The 19146-nt window shown below is 49.2% G+C and overlaps 1 protein-coding gene across 1 annotated transcript in view; it reads left to right on the forward strand.

Annotated features, from left to right (window-relative positions):
* DHRS11 (dehydrogenase/reductase 11) overlaps positions 1 to 3295 on the forward strand; it is a 312134-nt gene extending 308839 nt beyond the window's left edge. Inside the window, exon 7 of the mRNA XM_053706834.1 lies at positions 3085 to 3295. Within this exon, the coding sequence (XP_053562809.1) occupies positions 3085 to 3126 (42 nt within the window). The 3' untranslated portion in view covers positions 3127 to 3295. The remainder of the gene's footprint in view (positions 1 to 3084) is intronic.
* The last annotated feature ends 15851 nt before the right edge of the window (positions 3296 to 19146 follow it).

Consider the following 19146-nt stretch of genomic DNA (forward strand, 5'->3'; position numbering starts at 1 on the left):
CATGAGGGAAGGGTAAGCTATATTCAGAGACTAAGTATGGAATTTTAAGCTTACATAACAGGGCTAGTTTTTGCTGGTTGACACTACTTCAGGGCAAACGGTTTTTATTGAAAAATTCGTTTTTTTGAGACACTTTGAAGGTTCCTTTGGGTTTCTATCAGGGGTTGTTACCCACATGGCTATTACTAAAACACTTGGGAGTGTTTCTTTAGGCCTAACAAGCACCGGAGTGAGGTGGGAGGGGCCTAATTTCGCGCCTCAAATGCGCAGTTATTTTGACTAGAAGTTCAGGCTGTTTTCACATGGAGGGTCCTGCTGCAGTTTGAGGGCCTATAAGAAGTTTTTTCCCCACAAATCTGGTCCCTAAGGGCAGGTAGGGCCACAGCAGAGCTGTGGCAAGGTGCTGTAGTTTCTTTAACCGTTTTTTTGGCTTACTGTCGATCCAGTTTGGGCATTAAGGGGTTAATTGTTTTTATTGCTAGTTGTGCAATCTTACTAATTTCTCTGCGTCTGACTGCTTGGAGATTGAACGCCTAATTCTATCAAAGCGTGGTTTCTCTGAGTCGGTTATTGATACCCTGATTCAGGCTAAAAACCCTGTCACCAGGAAAATCTACCATAAGATTTGGCGAAAATATCTTTTTTGGTGCGAATCCAAGGGTTACTCATGGAGTAAGGTTAGGATTCCCAGAATTTTGTCTTTTCTCCAAGACGGATTGGAGAAAGGATTATCAGCTTAAAGTTCCTTAAAGGGACAGATATCTGCTTTGTCTATTCTTTTTCACAAACGTCTAGCAGAGGTACCAGACGTTCAAACGTTTAGTCAGGCTTTAGTCAGAATGAAGCCTGTTTATAGATCTGTGGCTCCGCCATGGAGTCTGAATTTAGTTCTTTCAGTTCTGCAAGGGGTTCTGTTTGAACCTTTACATTCCATAGATATTAAGCTTTTATCTTGGAAAGTTTTGTTTTTTGTAGCTATCTCTTCTGCTCGAAGAGTTTCAGAGTTATCTGCTTTATAGTATGATTCACCTTACCTGGTGTTCCATGCAGATAAGGTAGTTTTGCGTACCAAACCCGGTTTTCTTCCTAAGGTTGTGTCTAATAAGAATATTAATCAGGAAATTGTTGTTCCTTCTCTGTGTCCTAATCCTTCGTCGAAGAAGGAACATCTGTTACACAATCTTGATGTGGTTCGTGCTTTAAAGTTCTATTTACAAGCAACTAAGGATTTCAGACAAACAACTTCTTTGTTTGTTATCTATTCTGGTAAGAGGAGAGGTCAGAAGGCGACCGCTACCTCTCTTTCCTTTTGGCTGAAAAGCATCATCCGTTTGGCCTATGAGACTGCTGGTCAGCAGCCTCCTGAAACAATTACTGATCATTCTACCAGAGCAGTGGCTTCCACATGGGCTTTTAAAAATGAGGCTTCTGTTGAACAGATTTGTAAGGCAGCGACTTGGTCTTCGCTGCATACTTTTTCCAAATTTTCCAAATTCGATACTTTTGCTTCTTCAGAGGCTATTTTTGGGAGAAAGGTTTTACAAGCAGTGGTGCCTTCCGTTTAAGGTACCTGTCTTGTTCCCTCCCTTCATCAGTGTCCTAAAGCTTTGGTATTGGTATCCCACAAGTAAAGGATGAATCCATGGACTGGATACACCTTACAAGAGAAAACAGAATTTATGCTTACCTGATAAATTTATTTCTCTTGTGGTGTATCCAGTCCACGGCCCGCCCTGTCATTTTAAGACAGGTCGTTTTTATTTTTTAAACTACAGTCACCACTGCACCCTATGGTTTCTCCTTTTTCTTCCTAACCTTCGGTCGAATGACTGGGGGGTGGAGCTAGAGGGGGAGCTATAAGGACAGCTCTGCTGTGTGCTCTCTTTGCCACTTCCTGTTGGGAAGGAGAATATCCCACAAGAAAAGGATGAATCCGTGGACTGAATACACCACAAGAGAAATAAATTTATCAGGTAAGCATAAATTCTGTTTTTTCAAGACCAGTTTTTTTTTTAATTTTAACAGAGAAAATCAATGCAGCAAACACAAAGCTGTTGTTTAAAATGTTATATAATACTGCACTATGTGCATGCAACATAAGGATATGATTTGCTTTTAAGAAATATTTGCAAATATAGAATTAATGAGCTCTAAAATGATACTTACATTGCAAGTGCAGATGTCCTCTTCTGCGCAGAAGTTTATTTTTAACAAACATGTCGTGCTCACTGTCTAATCACAGCACAGTTAAACTCGCCATTGAACTATAGTGCGCCAACAGCTCATGACGCGGCAGTTGAAAAAAAAAAGTCAATGGCGCAAGATGATGTAACATTTTAAACAACATTGACAGTCCCTTTAAGCATATTATTTTTGTTTACGGTCTCTATAATGGGTGTCGGCTAGCAGGGAACTAGGGCTAATACTACTATACTCAAGTTGAATGCTTCCCTTGCATCTTTTCTTTGCCAGGGGTGGGATAGAGTATGTGTGTGTGGTTGGTCTAACCAAAAGACATCAGTCTTGACAGCTTTTTGGCTTTCAGCCCTGGCCATGGGTAACCTTATTAAAGGGACGTGAAACACCAACATATGAGGATATCTGAACTAGAGCACAGGTTAAATAGTAAATACGGTTATTTTACCCGCTCTCATCCCAGGTAATCCTGAAAATCTGTCCTGTTAGGGAGGCATGAGAACAGGTTTGAAAATAGTTTTAAACAACTTTCCAATTTACTTCCATTATCTAATTTGCTTTGTTCTCTTGATATTCTTTTTTTAAAAAGCATAACTTGAAAGGCTCAGGAGCTTAGCTGCTGATTGGTGGCTGAACATATATACCTCTTATCATTGGGTTACTCATGTGTCCAGCTAGTTCCTAGTAATACATTGCTGCTTCTTCAATACAGGATACCAAAAGAATGCAACAAATTGATAATACAAGTAAATGGGAAATCTGTTTAAAATGATATACTCCATCTGAATCATGCATTAACTTTATGTTGCTTGATGCTACTACAGTTTTCTTTATGTTGTACATAGATTTGATTGAAGATGGTTAATATTTCTTCTACGTTATATTTAGGTCCATGAACTCATTGTGAGACCAACAGATCAGACTAATTGAAGAAAACCTTGAAATGTTGCCAAATGGAATTCTCTCCTCCAAAACCATTCAATCAGAAACTCAGTTTACTAATCAGTAAGGTTGTGATTACTTCTATATATGGTTGGGTCACTAAATTAGTATGAATTCCATTTTTATCAGAACCATAATAAAATATTCATAAATAATATTCTGCTAATTTCGTGAAGTCTCTTATTTTGGCAGCCATTGTTCAGCAATGTGTGATGTCAAGGTGGCCTAAGAACTTCCTGGGAAAATGCTTAAAGGGACATTAAACACTAAATACATGCTAGATAGAATGATGCATTCAAAGAAAAGATTAGTCCATGACTAACATGTAGATGTTTTTTTTTAAAGTTTCATTAGTTGTTTAAAAAGTGACAAAATAAGTGTAAAGTTTGTGTCTATAAAACACTGGGAGCTGCCATGTTGTAACTTGTGTTACCTTCTCTGCTGTGGCCAATTAGGGACAGTTATACATAGGTCACTAGAGTGTGCAGCCAATGGTTGTGCTGGATTTAACAGTGTTCTGCACTTCCATTTCTAACAGGAACTGAAAAGCTCACAATTTCAGAATGGAATTACAGGCAAAGAGGACAAAATACATAATGAAAGTATATTGCAGAGTTGTTTTATTATATAAAATGTATCATTTTATATTACCATCTCAAAGTGTTTAATGTCCCTTTAACAAACATTCATCATACACACACAACCCATCCACACAGTGTATGTAGCAGTTTGCAGTTAGTGATGTATCCATTAGGGGTGCCAGAGTGCCACATAGGTGTAATCTATTGCTCCTAGGAAACTGGGCATTATTATTCATGTATAAACAGGGCTGGCTCAACCATGGGACCACGTGAGTCCAATGGACACAGATAGCACTTGACGAAGGGCAGCACTTTAGTGACGGAGTCATTTATTGCCATGCCAGTCCTGTCCTTTGTCTTCGTGGGGGAAGGCTCCCAGCAACATAACCTCCTCATGCAGAAGACACAGAACTAGTCACAGGGAATATTCAATGTGCAACTCTTCCCTGACTTCCTTCCTACTTATTTTGTTATTGTGCATAAGCATTGGTTGCATACAGATAGGCAGGCAAGCGTAGTAATGTCAGCGGCCAGGCTAGAAGGTTGATATGTTAATCAGTAATGTTAATACTGGGGATGTCATTTCATTCTCTTATCCAGGCAGCACTATATTTTGAGTCAGCCCTTTGTATAAAAGCCCCTCTTCACACTACACCAACGCTAAAGAGAGGATCTGTGTTTCTATCTACCCTCTTTAAACTGGGTGGCGAGATTTTCAAAAGACGTGCAGCCAGTGTACAAGCAAGAGACAGCAGTACAGCAGTACAGTTGCTGGCATGTGGGCAGAGGATGATGTCACAAGTGATAAGTCAAGTGTAGATGCCAATGCAGCCAGTGTGCTACCCTCAGCAGAGCTTTACACAAAGCATTGGGTGTGGGGAGGAGGAAAATCATACCTGCTGCTTCTGTGTCACTCATTAAGCAGAGCGCCAAACTACAGTGCATGTGGGGAGCGGGCGGAATTTGTCAATGCCAACATACTGCTCCACACAATGGAATTCCTGAATGTATAAAATCATAATGTAGCCATGTTTTTAATTTATTATTTTATAAAATCAGGAATCGCTTGTCCCAAAAATCCTTCTTGGACACCAGGAAAAGTCATTAAAAAGTAGGATGTCAGGTCAGTTCATCTTTAAAGGACCACTAAACACAGTATAATATCATAATCAATAAATGCATAAGACAGACAATGCAAAAGCACTTTGTTTTAATTTCACATGATCAGATTTTTGTCTAATAAATTTAAGTTAGTTTATCTTTCTTTCCTCTGCACCATGTGAAAGCCATCAGCCAATCGCAAAATGCAAGTACGTATATTCTGTGAATCTTGCACATGGTCAGTAGGAGCTGGTGACTCAAAGTGTAAATATATAAACATTGTGCAAATTTAGATAATGGAAGTGAATTGGAAAGTTGTTTAAAATAAATACATAATTACATATGTACAAATATATAAAAACACACACACACATCCTATAATATAAAAGACCAAGTGTGTTTGTCAGAAGCTGTCATACGCAGTAGAGACTGCGCAAAGGCAAACACACCTGGCCTTCAACAGACTAACATGGCATTTGATCCTCCGCCGCAAGAATAGTAGGCGTGAAGGGGCAGGGCTGGCGTGACGGGGGCAGGACCGGGTGCCATTGCTGTGAGAGAGACAGCTCAAAAGAGGGGGAGAAAGGGGAGAGAGAGCAAAAGAGAGGGGGAGAGAGACCACAAAAGAGAGGGGGAGAGAGACAGGGAGAGAGACGGCAAAAGAGAGGGAGAGAGAGACCGCAAAAGAGAGGGGGAGAGAGACAGGGGGAGAGAGAGAGCAAAAGAGAGGGGGGAGAAAGAGCAAAAGAAAGAGGAGGGGGAGAGAGACAGCAAAAGAGAGGGAAGAGAGAGCAAAAGAGAGGGGGGGAGAAAGCGCAAAAGAGGGGGGGGGGGAGCGCAAAAGAGGGGGGGGAGAGAGCGCAAAAGAGGGGGGGAGAGAGCGCAAAAGAGGGGGGGAGAAAGCGCAAAAGAGGGGGGGAGAGAGACCACAAAAGAGAGGGGGAGAGAGACAGGGAGAGAGACGGCAAAAGAGAGGGAGAGAGAGAAAGAGCAAAAGAAAGAGGAGGGGGAGAGAGACAGCAAAAGAGAGGGAAGAGAGAGCAAAAGAGAGGGGGGAGAAAGCGCAAAAGAGGGGGGGGGGGAGCGCAAAAGAGGGGGGGGGGAGCGCAAAAGAGGGGGGGAGAGAGCGCAAAAGAGGGGGGGAGAGAGCGCAAAAGAGGGGGGGAGAGAGCGCAAAAGAGGGAGGGGGGGGGAGAGCGCAAAAGAGGGGGGGGGGAGAGCGCAAAAGAGGGAGGGGGGGGAGAGAGCGCAAAAGAGGGGGGGAGAGAGCGCAAAAGAGGGGGGGAGAGAGACCACAAAAGAGAGGGGGAGAGAGACGGGGAGAGAGACGGCAAAAGAGAGGGAGAGAGAGACAGGGAGAGGGGGAGAGAGACAGGGAGAGAGAGAGCAAAAGAGAGGGGGAGAAAGAGCAAAAGAGAGGGGGAGAAAGAGCAAAAGAAAGGGGAGGGGGGAGAGAGACAGCAAAAGAGAGGGAAGAGAGAGCAAAAGAGAGGGGGGAGAGAGCGCAAAAGAGGGGGGAGAAAGCGCAAAAGAGGGGGGGAGAGAGCGCAAAAGAGGGGGGGAGAGAGAGCGCAAAAGAGGGGGGGAGAGAGCGCTAAAGAGGGGGGGGAGAGAGCGCAAAAGAGGGGGGAAAGTACGCAAAAGAGGGGGGAGAAAGAGCGCAAAAGGGGGAGAGAGCGCAAAAGAGGGAGGGGGGAGAGAGCGCAAAAGAGAGGGGAGGGGGAGAGAGACAGCAAAAGAAAGGTGGACAGCAAAAGAGAGGGGGAGAGCACAAAAGAGAGGGGGGAGAGAGCGCAAAAGAGGGGGGGAGAAAGCGCAAAAGAGGGGGGGAGAGAGACCACAAAAGAGAGGGGGAGAGAGACAGGGAGAGAGACGGCAAAAGAGAGGGAGAGAGAGAAAGAGCAAAAGAAAGAGGAGGGGGAGAGAGACAGCAAAAGAGAGGGAAGAGAGAGCAAAAGAGAGGGGGGAGAAAGCGCAAAAGAGGGGGGGGGGGAGCGCAAAAGAGGGGGGGGGGAGCGCAAAAGAGGGGGGGGGAGCGCAAAAGAGGGGGGGAGAGAGCGCAAAAGAGGGGGGGAGAGAGCGCAAAAGAGGGGGGGAGAGAGCGCAAAAGAGGGAGGGGGGGGGAGAGCGCAAAAGAGGGGGGGGGGAGAGCGCAAAAGAGGGAGGGGGGGAGAGAGCGCAAAAGAGGGGGGGAGAGAGCGCAAAAGAGGGGGGGAGAGAGACCACAAAAGAGAGGGGGAGAGAGACGGGGAGAGAGACGGCAAAAGAGAGGGAGAGAGAGACAGGGAGAGGGGGAGAGAGACAGGGAGAGAGAGAGCAAAAGAGAGGGGGAGAAAGAGCAAAAGAGAGGGGGAGAAAGAGCAAAAGAAAGGGGAGGGGGAGAGAGACAGCAAAAGAGAGGGAAGAGAGAGCAAAAGAGAGGGGGGAGAGAGCGCAAAAGAGGGGGGAGAAAGCGCAAAAGAGGGGGGGAGAGAGCGCAAAAGAGGGGGGGAGAGAGCGCAAAAGAGGGGGGGAGAGAGCGCTAAAGAGGGGGGGAGAGAGCGCAAAAGAGGGGGGAAAGTACGCAAAAGAGGGGGGAGAAAGAGCGCAAAAGGGGGAGAGAGCGCAAAAGAGGGAGGGGGGAGAGAGCGCAAAAGAGAGGGGAGGGGGAGAGAGACAGCAAAAGAAAGGTGGACAGCAAAAGAGAGGGGGAGAGCACAAAAGAGAGGGGGGAGAGAGAGCTGTCACGGATACTGGGCTGCAGGGGCTGAACCCTTACTGCTCCAGCAACCATGTGCCCCAGAGCTCCGCTCTTTTGGGGATTAGTAGCCCCTAGGCAGGACAAGAGGTGGGGGAATTACCGGAGGGGAGCTGCTTTGGGAACCAGAGGTTTTGGACACCCCTACCCCCATAACTTCAACGGGCTGTATCTCCGGTCCCCAATAACGAATCACGTCGCTTTTTGGACTGCCGCATCTGGGGACCGTGACCTTTCAAATGACACCCTGGGATTCTGTGGGACTATTATTATTATTATTATCAGGTATTTGTAGAGCGCCAACAGATTCCGGAGCGCTGTAAACATAGTCAGTATACAGGATACCTTTTGTAGGGGTCAAGTGGGTAGAGGGCCCTGCCGAGAGTTTCACTGTTGTAGTCGGCTCTTATGAAGCGATCTGTAAACAGCCGGTCCCATAGGCTTACATTCTAAGGGGTTCAAGGGGAAAGCAATGGAGTTAGGAAAGGTTAGTGTTGGTTGTATGCATCCCTGAATAGTAGAGTTTTTAGGGAGTGCTTGAAGCTGTTAAAACTAGGGGAGAGTCTTATGGAGCAAGGCAGGGAATTCCACAAGATGGGGGCCAGTCTGGAGAAGTCCTGTAAACGGGAATGTGAGGAAGTTACAAGAGAGGAGGAGATCCTGAGCTGATCGAAGGGGACGGGAGGGAGAGTATCTAAAGACAAGTTCTGAGGTGTAGGGGGGAGCAGTGCAGGTGAGAGCTTTATATGTCAGAGTGAGGATTTTATGTTTAATCCTAGAGGCAAGAGGAAGCCAGTGAAGGGATTGGCAGAGAGGTGCAGCAGATGAAAAGCGACAAGTAAGGAAGATGAGCCTGGCAGAGGCATTCATAATGGATTGTAAAGTAGCTATGCGGCAGCTAGGTAGACCAGAGAGGACGGAGTTGCAGTAGTCGAGGTGGGAAAGGATGAGAGAGTGGATTAAAATCTTGGTTGTGTCTTGTGTAAGGAAATGTCTAATTTTAGCGATGTTTTTAAGGTGGAAGCGGCAGGCATTAGCCAAGGACTGAATGTGAGGAGTGAAGGAAAGATCTGACTCAAGTGTGACCCCAAGACATCGGGCATGCGGGGTAGGGGTAATGATGGAATTATCAACAGTTATAGAAATTTTGGGGGTGAAGACATTGGAAGAAGGGTAAAAATAAGGAGTTCAGTTTTGGAGATATTTAGCTTAAGGTAGTGAGTGGACATCCAAGATGAGATGTGAGAAAGACAGTTAGTGACACGGGTTAGTAAGGAAGGAGGTAGGTCTGGTGCAGAGAGGTAGATTTGGGTGTCATCGGCATAGAAATGGTATTGAAACCCATGGGACTTTATTAAGGAACCTAGTGGTGACGTGTAGATTGAAAAGAGAAGGGGACCAAGGACAGAGCCTTGAGGTACCCCAACAGAAAGTTGTAACGGGGCAGAGGATGCTCCGGAGAAGGCTACCCTAAATGTACGGTTAGTCAGATAGGAAGAGAACCACGAGAGAGCTGTGTCGCAGATGCCGAAGGATTGGAGGATTTGGAGCAGAAGTGGGTGGTCAACAGTGTAAAAGGCTGCAGACAGGTCAAGGAGGATAAGCAGAGAGAAGTGGCCTTTGGATTTTGCTGTAAGTAGGTCATTGGTTTGCTGTAAGTAGGTCATATGGTTGCTATGGAGGCGCCGGTCAGTCTGGAGGGGCGTGAATGGCGGGAAAACTGTGGCATTGTCTCCCTGTCTTATCAAGATGAGCTGTCTGTATAAAAGGAGTGTGTATTTTCAATAAAATCAGTTCTATTTTCACCTGAATGCTAGTCTGTCTAGTTATTTCGGTGGGCTCCTGCTAGAATAATTTTCCTGGCCTACATAGCCACTTGTTCCAGGCAGAGGAAGGACCCGGTCGACGGCGCTACCCAATCGGGGTAGCGGGGAGTCCGTCACATTGGTTGGCAGTGGTGGGATGCTTCCGTCTACCTGGAACGTCCAAACCACCAACTGAAGATCTTGCCGGATGGAGCAGTACCATGGGCTCTGGAAGGAAGAATTGAGAACGTTGCTGCAGACTAGAAGGAAAGTCGCCGGCAACAAGACAAAGGCTGTGCTCATAGCCAAACTGCTGGAGGACGATCGGGCTAGCGAACAGGCTGGTGGGTCGGACAGCGACCAAAACGGAGGACAGCCCAGTACAGCCTCCACTCCAGGGACTACGACATCCGACAAACAGCGGCAGGTACAGTGGCAACTGGCTCTCTATGGACCTAACCCCCCCGAGGAGATCATTACTCGGATAGTTACTGACGCCAACAAGATACACATGTTGGAGCTTCAGAAGTCTAGGGGGGGGTCATGCTGGATCCCCTGGACCCCCCTTCCCGGCCCAAGAAACTACTTTACAAGGCTTTCCGAACCTTCCAGGATGATGGGAGCGAGGATATCGACCACTACCTACAGCTGTTCGAGACCCAGTGCCGGATGCATGGGGTCACTAATGCCGATAGAGTTACTATCTTAATTGGGAAACTATCCGGTAGGGCCCTGGAGGCTTTCCACACTGTCCCCTCCGAAGATCAAGGCAACTATGACCGGGTGAAGGAGCGCATCCTTGCTCGGTATGGACTCACCAGGGAGGCTCACCGGCTAAAGTTCAGGGGACTACAAAGACAAGAGGAGCAGCCGTATACCGAGTTTGCCCACCGCTTAGCTAGATCCTTGAACTCCTGGGTTACTGGGTGCCACATCACCACCCTAGACGAAGCTGATCAACTCATCCTCCTGGAGCAGTTCTACAACCGCACCCCAGCAGAGATAAGGGACTGGGTAAAAGACAAGGGACCCAGAACAGCTGACCAAGCCGCCGCCCTGGCCGATCAGCATGTGGATGCCAGGCGGCCATGGACCCCTGGCCAGCAACCTGCCCCAGCTTGACCCCCAATGGTCTTTCGGCAGCCACAGACCCGGCCGCCCCCTGTTTGCCCGGCCGGAAGCAGCAATTCCCAGGGTGTTATGGGTGTGAACACCCCGGACATGTTATATGGAACTGCCCAGCCAATGAAACCCCCCAGCCCAGCCACCAAGGAACCCTGCCTCAACATCGTGGGGGTCTCCCCAAGCCCGCACCTATCAGACCGCTGCCCATACAGCGAGCTCCGACCCCTATGCTGAGTGGACAGGAGAAGAAGTGGGTGTCTTGCACCACGTCTGGGTCAACGGGCAGGCAGCTCAAGGAAGGAGAGATATGGGGGCCACCGTTTCTTTGATCCAACCTCACCTTGTTCCCCCCTCAGGCTGCACTGGGCGCACCCTTGCTGTGGGAGTAGCGGGAGGTGAGGTCCTCAGGATTCCTACAGCCTGGGTCCATTTGGACTGGAAAACCGACTCCTGCAATGTAGAAGTGGGGGTTATGCACCACATCCCTGCCGAGGTCCTGTTGGGAAACTACCTCGGCCACCTTGTGTCCGCCTTTGTGGGGGATGCCTCTCCGGATACCTGCCCAGTGACTACCCATCAGCAGGTCAGATGCCAAGCCACCTCACCAACTCTGGGGACTCAGGTAAGACCTACCACCCCGACTCCTACCTTTCCTTGACTGTCTGCCCCCACTAACCCCGAACTTACTGACACCCCCTCCTGGGCGACCCCCTCTGACTTCGCCAAAGAAACCTTGAGCGTCTCAACCCTAGCCCCTTACCGAGACCGAGTAGGCGCTGACGCCCAGGGCCCCGTAGATGAACGGTTCCAGTGGGAGGGAGAGCTCCTGTACCGGATCTCCAAGAGGAGAAAAGGACCGGTGCCCAAACGTCAGCTGATTGTATCGAAGAAGTTTCGGTCCAACCTACTGAACATAGGGCATGACATCCCCTTAGCCGGCCACTTAGGAAAGCAAAGGACCCACCACCGCTTGACTCAAACCTTCTTCTGGCCAGGCATTACAGCCGATATTAAGAAATAATGTAAATCCTGTGAGGTTTGCCAGAAGGTAGGAAAGACGGGAGACTATACGAAAGCTCCCCTCTATCCCCTGCCCATTATTGGGGAACCCTTTAGCCGAGTGGCAGTAGACATTGTGGGGCCATTAGCTTGGCCCAACCCCTCAGGGAAGAAATACATCCTTACAGTGGTGGACTATGCCACCCGATACCCCGAGGCAATACCCTTGGCCAATATCAAGGCGGAGACCATAGCAGATGCGATGCTCCGGATATTCACCAGGGTAGGCTTCCCTCGGGAAGTGGTTTCCGATCAGGGAATGAAGCTCACTGCGGAAATCACTCAACAACTCTGGGAGTTGTGTGGGATTAAACCCCTGCACAGCGCCCCTTACCATCCCCAGACGAATGGGCTGTGTGAGAGGTTTAACGGGACCCTAAAGCAACTGCTTCGGACGTTCTCGGCCACTCACAAGGACTGGGAGAGATTCCTGCTGCACCTCCTCTTTGCATATCGAGAGGTGCCTCATGAATCCCCACCGGGTTTTCCCCCTCTGAACTTCTATATGGTTAAAAGGTTAGGGGCCCGCTAGATTTGGTACGAGCCCAAAGGGAGGGAGCCACCAGGGGGGGAAGAGCACTCTGTTGTGGAGTACGTACTCCAGCTCAGAGACTGGCAGAAGGACCTGGTTGCCCAGGTACACGAGAGCCTTCAAGCCTCTCAGCACAGGCAGAAGCGATGGTACGATCGCAATGCCCGTACCCGAACCCTGATCGTGGGACAGAAGGTCCTCGCTCTGAAGCCTGTCAAAACCGAAAAGCTACAGGCCTCTTGGCAAGGGCCTTGCTGGGTTGTGGAACAACTGAACAACACCACATACCTGGTAGCGAAGTGTTCAGATGAAAGAATCCGTTGGACCTTTCATGTGAACATGTTAAAGGCATACATAGAGAGACCCAGAGATGTGGCCGCTATCTGTGCGCCGGCAGTGGAGGACTCGGAAAGTCTTCCAATGCCGGAGCTTCCCGGACCTACTGACACCCCCCAGGGGGTGGATGACATATCCCTAGACGATAGGTCAGAGCCCGGAAAGAAAAGGCAGGTCCAGTGACTCTTGGAACAAAGAAGTGACATTATGTCTACTGTCCCTGGGTTTGCCACCACAGCCATCCACCGGTGGAGACCCCGGGACAGACCCCCCTGCGACAGGCTGCCTACAGGGTCCCAGAGGCCGTCAGGGACATTATGCACCGGGAGCTCCGGGGAATGTTGGACCTTGGTGTCATTGAACCGTCCAAAAGTCCCTGGGCCTCTCCGAAAGTGTTAGTACCCAAGAAGGACGGATCTACCTGGTTCTGCATTGACTACCGTAGACTCAACGACAGAACCACCACTGACGCCTATCCCATGCCTCGAGTAGATGACCTGTTAGATTGAATCACCCGGGGCCACTTCCTGACCATCCTCGACCTATGCAAGGGTTATTGGCAAATCCCCCTCGACCCTGAGTCCGTCCCCAAGTCTGCCTTCATCACTCCCTTCGGCTTATACCAGTTTAAAGTCATGACGTTTGGAATGAAGAACGCCCCAGCCACTTTCCAAAGAATGGTAGACCGCCTGTTGGATGGCCTCCAGGACTATGCCTGTGCATACCTGGATGACATCGCCATCTATAGCGAGACCTGGGAGGACCATCTGGTCCACCTAGGAGTCGTCTTAGATCGTCTTCGAGACGCCGGCCTAACCTTGAAGCCAGATAAGTGTACCATTGGGCGCTCGGAAGTTCAGTACTTAGGCCACCGAATTGGCTGTGGTAAGCAGCAACCCGAGCCAGCCAAAGTCAAGGCAGTGGCTAACTGGCCCACCCCCAGGACCAATACCCAAGTCCTTGCCTTTCTGGGTACTGCAGGCTACTACCAGAGGTTCGTCCCTAATTACAGCACCCTTGCCAAACCCCTGACTGACCTGACCCGTAAATGACTTCCCCAACAGGTCCTGTGGTCCCCCGAGTGTGAAAAAGCCTTCCAGAGTCTTAAGTCTGCCTTAATCTCTGCCCCAGTACTGGCCGCTCCTAACCCAGCCAAACGTTTTTCTGTCCACACAGATGCCTCCATGTTCGGGTTGGGGGCCATACTAAGCCAGGCGGACGAGAAAGGACAGGACCACCCCATTGCCTACATCAGTTGCAAACTGCTACCTGGAGAAGTAGGCTACGCGGCGGTTGAGGAGGAGTGTCTGGCGCTGGTATGGGCTTTGAGGAAGTTCCAGCCCTACCTATATGGGAGACCCTTCACCGTCCTTACTGACCACAACCCCCTAGTATGGCTCATCCGGGTTTCTGGGGACAACGGGAGACTGTTGAGGTGGAGCCTAGCCCTGCAGCCATTTAACTTTGACATCCAGTACCGACCGGGAAAGAGCAATGGGAATGCTGATTTACTTTCCCGGCGGACTGAAGTGGCAAACTCCTTGGACATCCCCAGGCCAACCGTGTGTGGATCTAGCCGGGTCTGCCGAACTGGAGGGGGGAGAGTTGTCACGGATACTGGGCTACAGGGGCTGAACCCTTACCCCCCCCCCCCACCCCCTACAACCTCACCCCTGTTGTTTCTCAGTGGTTTTGGGATCCTCAGAGCAACCACAATCCCTGGAAGCTTTGGTTTGCTTGTCTTGTGAAAAGCTGGTGTAAGACCAGGAAAACCCTCCTAGGTTGGCCGGGCCCCTGGAACTCCCAGTCGGCCACCTCACCACGGACACCCACCTAACCCCTCTCAGGCTGTCAGGGCTCCTGGAACTCCCGGTCGGCCACAGGACTCCCGCTAACTTTACCCCTAGTCGCTCCAGCAACCATGTGCCCCAGAGTTCCGCTCTTTTGAGGATTAGTAGCCCCTAGGGAGGACAAGAGGTGGGGGAATTACCGGAGGGGAGCTGCAACGGGCTGTATCTCCGGTCCCCAATAACGAATCACGTCGCTTTTTGGACTTTCAAATGACACCCTGGAAGTGCCGCCACTCCCCCGGGATCACCCCAAAACCATCACCATTGTGTCCTGGGATTCTCTGGGACTATGGTTGCTATGGAGGTGCCGGTCAGTCTGGAGGGGCGGGAATGGTGGGAAAACTGTGGCATTCTCACCCTGTCTTATCAAGATGAGCTGTCTGTATAAAAGGAGTGTGTGTTTTCAATAAAATCAGTTCTATTTTCACCTGAATGCTAGTCTGTCTAGTTATTTGGGTGGGCTCCTGCTAGAATCACTTTCCTGGGCTACATAGCCACTTGTTCCAGGCAGAGGAAGGACCCGGTCGACGGCGCTACCCAGTCGGGGTAGCGGGGAGTCCGTCACAAGAGCAAAAGAAAGGGGGGGGGAGAGCAAAAGAAAGAAAGGGGAAAGCAAAAGAGAGAGGGGAGAGCAAAAGCACAAAAGAGAGGGGGAGAGAGAGAGCAAAAGAGGGGGAGGAGAGAGAGGGGGGAGAGAGCAAAAGAGAGGGAGAGAGACAGCAAAAGAGAGGGGGAGAATGGAGTGAGTGAACAAAAGAGAGGGGGAGAGAGAGAGCAAAAGAGAGGGGGAGAGAGAGAGCAAAAGAGAGGGGAGAGAGAGAGCAAAAGAGGGGGTGAGAGAGCAAAAGTGAAGGGGGAGAGAGCAAAAGAGAGGGGAGAGAGAGAAAGCAAAAGAGTGAGGGAGAGAGCAAAAGAGGGGGAGAAAGGGGAGAGAGAGAGAAAAAGAGAGGGAAGAGAGAGCAAAAGAGAGGGGAGAGAGAGCAAAAGAGAGGAGAGAGCAAAAGAGAGAAGAGAGAGCGCAAAAGAGAGGGGAGAGCGAGAGAGCAAAAAAGGGGGGAAGAGAGCAAAAGAGAGGGGAAGAGAGCAAAAGAGAGGGAGCGAGAGCAAAAGAGAGGGAGCGAGAGCAAAAGAGAGGGAGCGAGAGCAAAAGAGAGGGAGCGAGAGCAAAAGAGAGGAGAGAGAGAGCAAAAGAGAGGGGAGAGAGAGAGCAAAAGAGAGGAGAAAGAGCGCAAAAGAGAGGAGAGAGCGCAAAAGAGAGGAGAGAGAGCGCAAAAGAGAGGAGAGAGAGCGCAAAAGAGAGGAGAGAGAGCGCAAAAGAGAGGAGAGAGAGCGCAAAAGAGAGGAGAGAGAGCGCAAAAGAGAGGAGAGAGAGCGCAAAAGAGAGGGGAGAGCGAGAGAGCAAAAGAGGGGGGAGAGCGAGAGAGCAAAAAAGGGGGGAAGAGAGCAAAAGAGAGGGGAAGAGAGCAAAAGAGAGGGGAAGAGAGCAAAAGAGAGGGGAAGAGAGCAAAAGAGAGGGGAAGAAAGCAAAAGAGAGGGGAAGAAAGCAAAAGAGAGGGAGAGAGAGCAAAAGAGAGGAGAGAGAGAGCAAAAGAGAGGAGAGAGAGCAAAAGAGAGGGGAGAGTGAGAGAGCAAAAGAGGGGGGAAGAGAGCAAAAGAGAGGGGAAGAGAGCAAAAAAGAGGGAGAGAGAGCAAAAGAGAGGGCGAGAGACAGCTAAATAAAAGGGGGAGAGAGAGAGACAGCAAAAAAGAGGGCAGAGGAGAGAGCAAAAGAGGGAGACAGCAAAATAGAGGGGGAGAGAGACAGAAAAAGAGATGGGGAGAGAGACAGAAAGAGATGGGTAGAGAGAGCAAAAGAGAGGGGAAGAGAGAGAGCAAAAGAGAGGGAGGAGAGAGAGAGGGGGAGAGAGAGCAAAAGAGAAGGGGAGAATGGAGAGAGTGAGCAAAAGAGAGGGGGAGAGACAGCAAGAGAGAGGGAGAGAGACAAGAGGGGGGGAGAGAGCAAAAGAGGGGGGAGAGAGAGCACAAAAGAGAGGGGGAGGGAGAGAGCAAAAGAGAGGGGGTAGAGAGAGAAAAAGAGAGGGAGAGAGACAGCAAAAGAGAAGGGGAGAATGGAGAGAGTGAGCAAAAGAGAGGGGGAGAGACAGCAAGAGAGAGAGAGAGAGAGCAAAAGAAAGAGGGGGGAGCAAAAGAAAGGGGAGAGAGAACGAGCAAAAGAAAGAGGGGGGGCAAAAGAAAGGGGAGAGAGAGCGAGCAAAAGAGGGGGATAGAGAGAGCAAAAGAGGGAGAGACGGCAAAAGAGAGGGGGGGGAGAGAGAGAGCAAAAGAGAGGGAGAGAGACAGCAAAAGAGAAAGGGAGAATGGAGAGAGTGAGCAAAAGAGGGGGGAGAGACAGCAAGAGAGAGGGGAGAGAGAGCAAAAGAAAGGGGAGAGAGAGCGAGCAAAAGAGGGAGAGACGGCAAAAGAGAGGGGGAGAGAGCAAAAGCGAGGGAAAGAGACAGCTAAATAAAAGGGGGAGAGAGGGAGAGAGCAAAAGAGGGGGAGAGAGACAGCAAAAAAGAGGGAGACAGCAAAAGAGAGGGGGAGAGAGACAGAAAAAGAGATGGGGAGAGAGACAGAAAGAGATGGGTAGAGAGAGCAAAAGAGAGGGGAAGAGAAAGAGAGAGAGCAAAAGAGAGGGAGGAGAGAGAGAGGGAGAGAGAGAGAGCAAAAGAGAGGGGGGAGAGAGAGCAAAAGAGAAGGGGAGAATGGAGAGAGTGAGCAAAAGAGGGGGGAGAGACAGCAAGAGGGGGGGAGAGAGCAAAAGAGAGGGGGAGAGAGAGCACAAAAGAGAGGGGGAGAGAGAGAGCAAAAGAGAGGGGGTAGAGAGAGCAAAAGAGAGGGAGAGAGAGAGCAAAAGAGAAGGGGAGAATGGAGAGAGTGAGCAAAAGAGAGGGGGAGAGACAGCAAGAGAGAGGGGAGAGAGAGAGAGCAAAAGAAAGAGGGGGGGAGCAAAAGAAAGGGGAGAGAGAGCGAGCAAAAGAAAGAGGGGGGGAGCAAAAGAAAGGGGAGAGAGAGCGAGCAAAAAGGGGGATAGAGAGAGCAAAAGAGGGAAAGACGGCAAAAGAGAGGGGGGGAGAGAGAGCAAAAGAGAGGGGGGGAGAGAGAGAGCAAAAGAGAAGGGGAGAATGGAGAGAGTGAGCAAAAGAGGGGGGAGAGACAGCAAGAGAGACAGGAGAGAGAGCAAAAGAAAGGGGAGAGAGAGCGAGCAAAAGAGGGAGAGACGGCAAACGAGAGGGGGGAGAGAGAGCACAAAAACATAATTTATGCTTACCTGATAAATTTATTTCTCTTGTAGTGTATCCAGTCCACGGATCATCCATTACTTATGGGATATTCTCCTTCCCAACAGGAAGTTGCAAGTGGATCACCCAGAGCAGAGCTGCTATATAGCTCCTCCCCTAACTGTCATATCCAGTCATTCGACCGAAAACAAACAGAGAAAGGAAAAACCATAGGGTGCAGTGGTGACTGTAGTTTAATTAAAATTTAGACCTGCCTTAAAAGGACAGGGCGGGCCGTGGACTGGATACACTACAAGAGAAATAAATTTATCAGGTAAGCATAAATTATGTTTTCTCTTGTTAAGTGTATCCAGTCCACGGATCATCCATTACTTATGGGATACCAATACCAAAGCTAAAGTACACGGATGATGGGAGGGACAACGCAGGATTAAGCGGAAGGAACCACTGCCTGAAGAACCTTTCTCCCAAAAACAGCCTCCGAAGAAGCAAAAGTATCAAATTTGGAAAATTTGGAAAAAGTGTGAAGCGAAGACCAAGTCGCGGCCTTGCAAATCTGTTCAACAGAGGCCTCATTTTTAAAGGCCCAGGTGGAAGCCACAGCTCTAGTAGAATGAGCTGTAATCCTTTCAGGGGGCTGCTGTCCAGCAGTCTCATAGGCTAGGCGTATTATGCTCCGAAGCCAAAAGGAAAGAGAGGTTGCCGAAGCTTTTTGACCTCTCCTCTTTCCAGAGTAAACGACAAACAGGGTAGATGTTTGACGAAAATCTTTAGTAGCTTGTAAGTAAAACTTCAAGGCACGGACTACGTCCAGATTATGTAAAAGACGTTCCTTCTTTAAAGAAGGATTAGGACACAATGATGGAACAACAATCTCTTGATTGATATTCTTGTTAGAAACCACCTTAGGTAAAAACCCAGGTTTGGTACGCAGGACTACCTTATCTGCATGAAAAATCAGATAAGGAGAATCACATTGTAAGGCAGATAGCTCAGAGACTCTTCGAGCCGAGGAAATAGCCATCAAAAACAGAACTTTCCAAGATAAAAGTTTAATATCAATGGAATGAAGGGGCTCAAACGGAACTCCTTGAAGAACTTTAAGAACCAAGTTTAAGCTCCACGGGGGAGCAACAGGTTTAAACACAGGCTTAATTCTAACCAAAGCCTGGCAAAATGCCTGGACGTCTGGAACCTCTGCCAGACGCTTGTGCAAAAGAATAGACAGAGCAGAAATCTGTCCCTTTAAGGAACTAGCTGATAATCCTTTGTTCAAGCCCTCTTGGAGAAAAGACAATATTCTAGGAATCCTAACCTTACTCCATGAGTAATTCTTGGATTCACACCAATAAAGCTATTTACTCCATATCTTGTGGTAGATTTTCCTGGTAACAGGCTTTCGTGCCTGTATTAAAGTATCAATGACTGACTCGGAGAAGCCACGCTTTGATAGAATCAAGCGTTCAATCTCCATGCAGTCAGTCTCAGAGAAATTAGATTTGGATGATTGAAAGGACCTTGTATCAGAAGTTCCTGTCTTAGAGGCAGAGTCCATGGTGGAAAGGATGACATGTCCACTAGGTCTGCATACCAAGTCCTGC

Source organism: Bombina bombina, chromosome 3, assembly GCF_027579735.1.
Source record: "Bombina bombina isolate aBomBom1 chromosome 3, aBomBom1.pri, whole genome shotgun sequence".
NCBI lineage: Eukaryota > Metazoa > Chordata > Amphibia > Anura > Bombinatoridae > Bombina > Bombina bombina.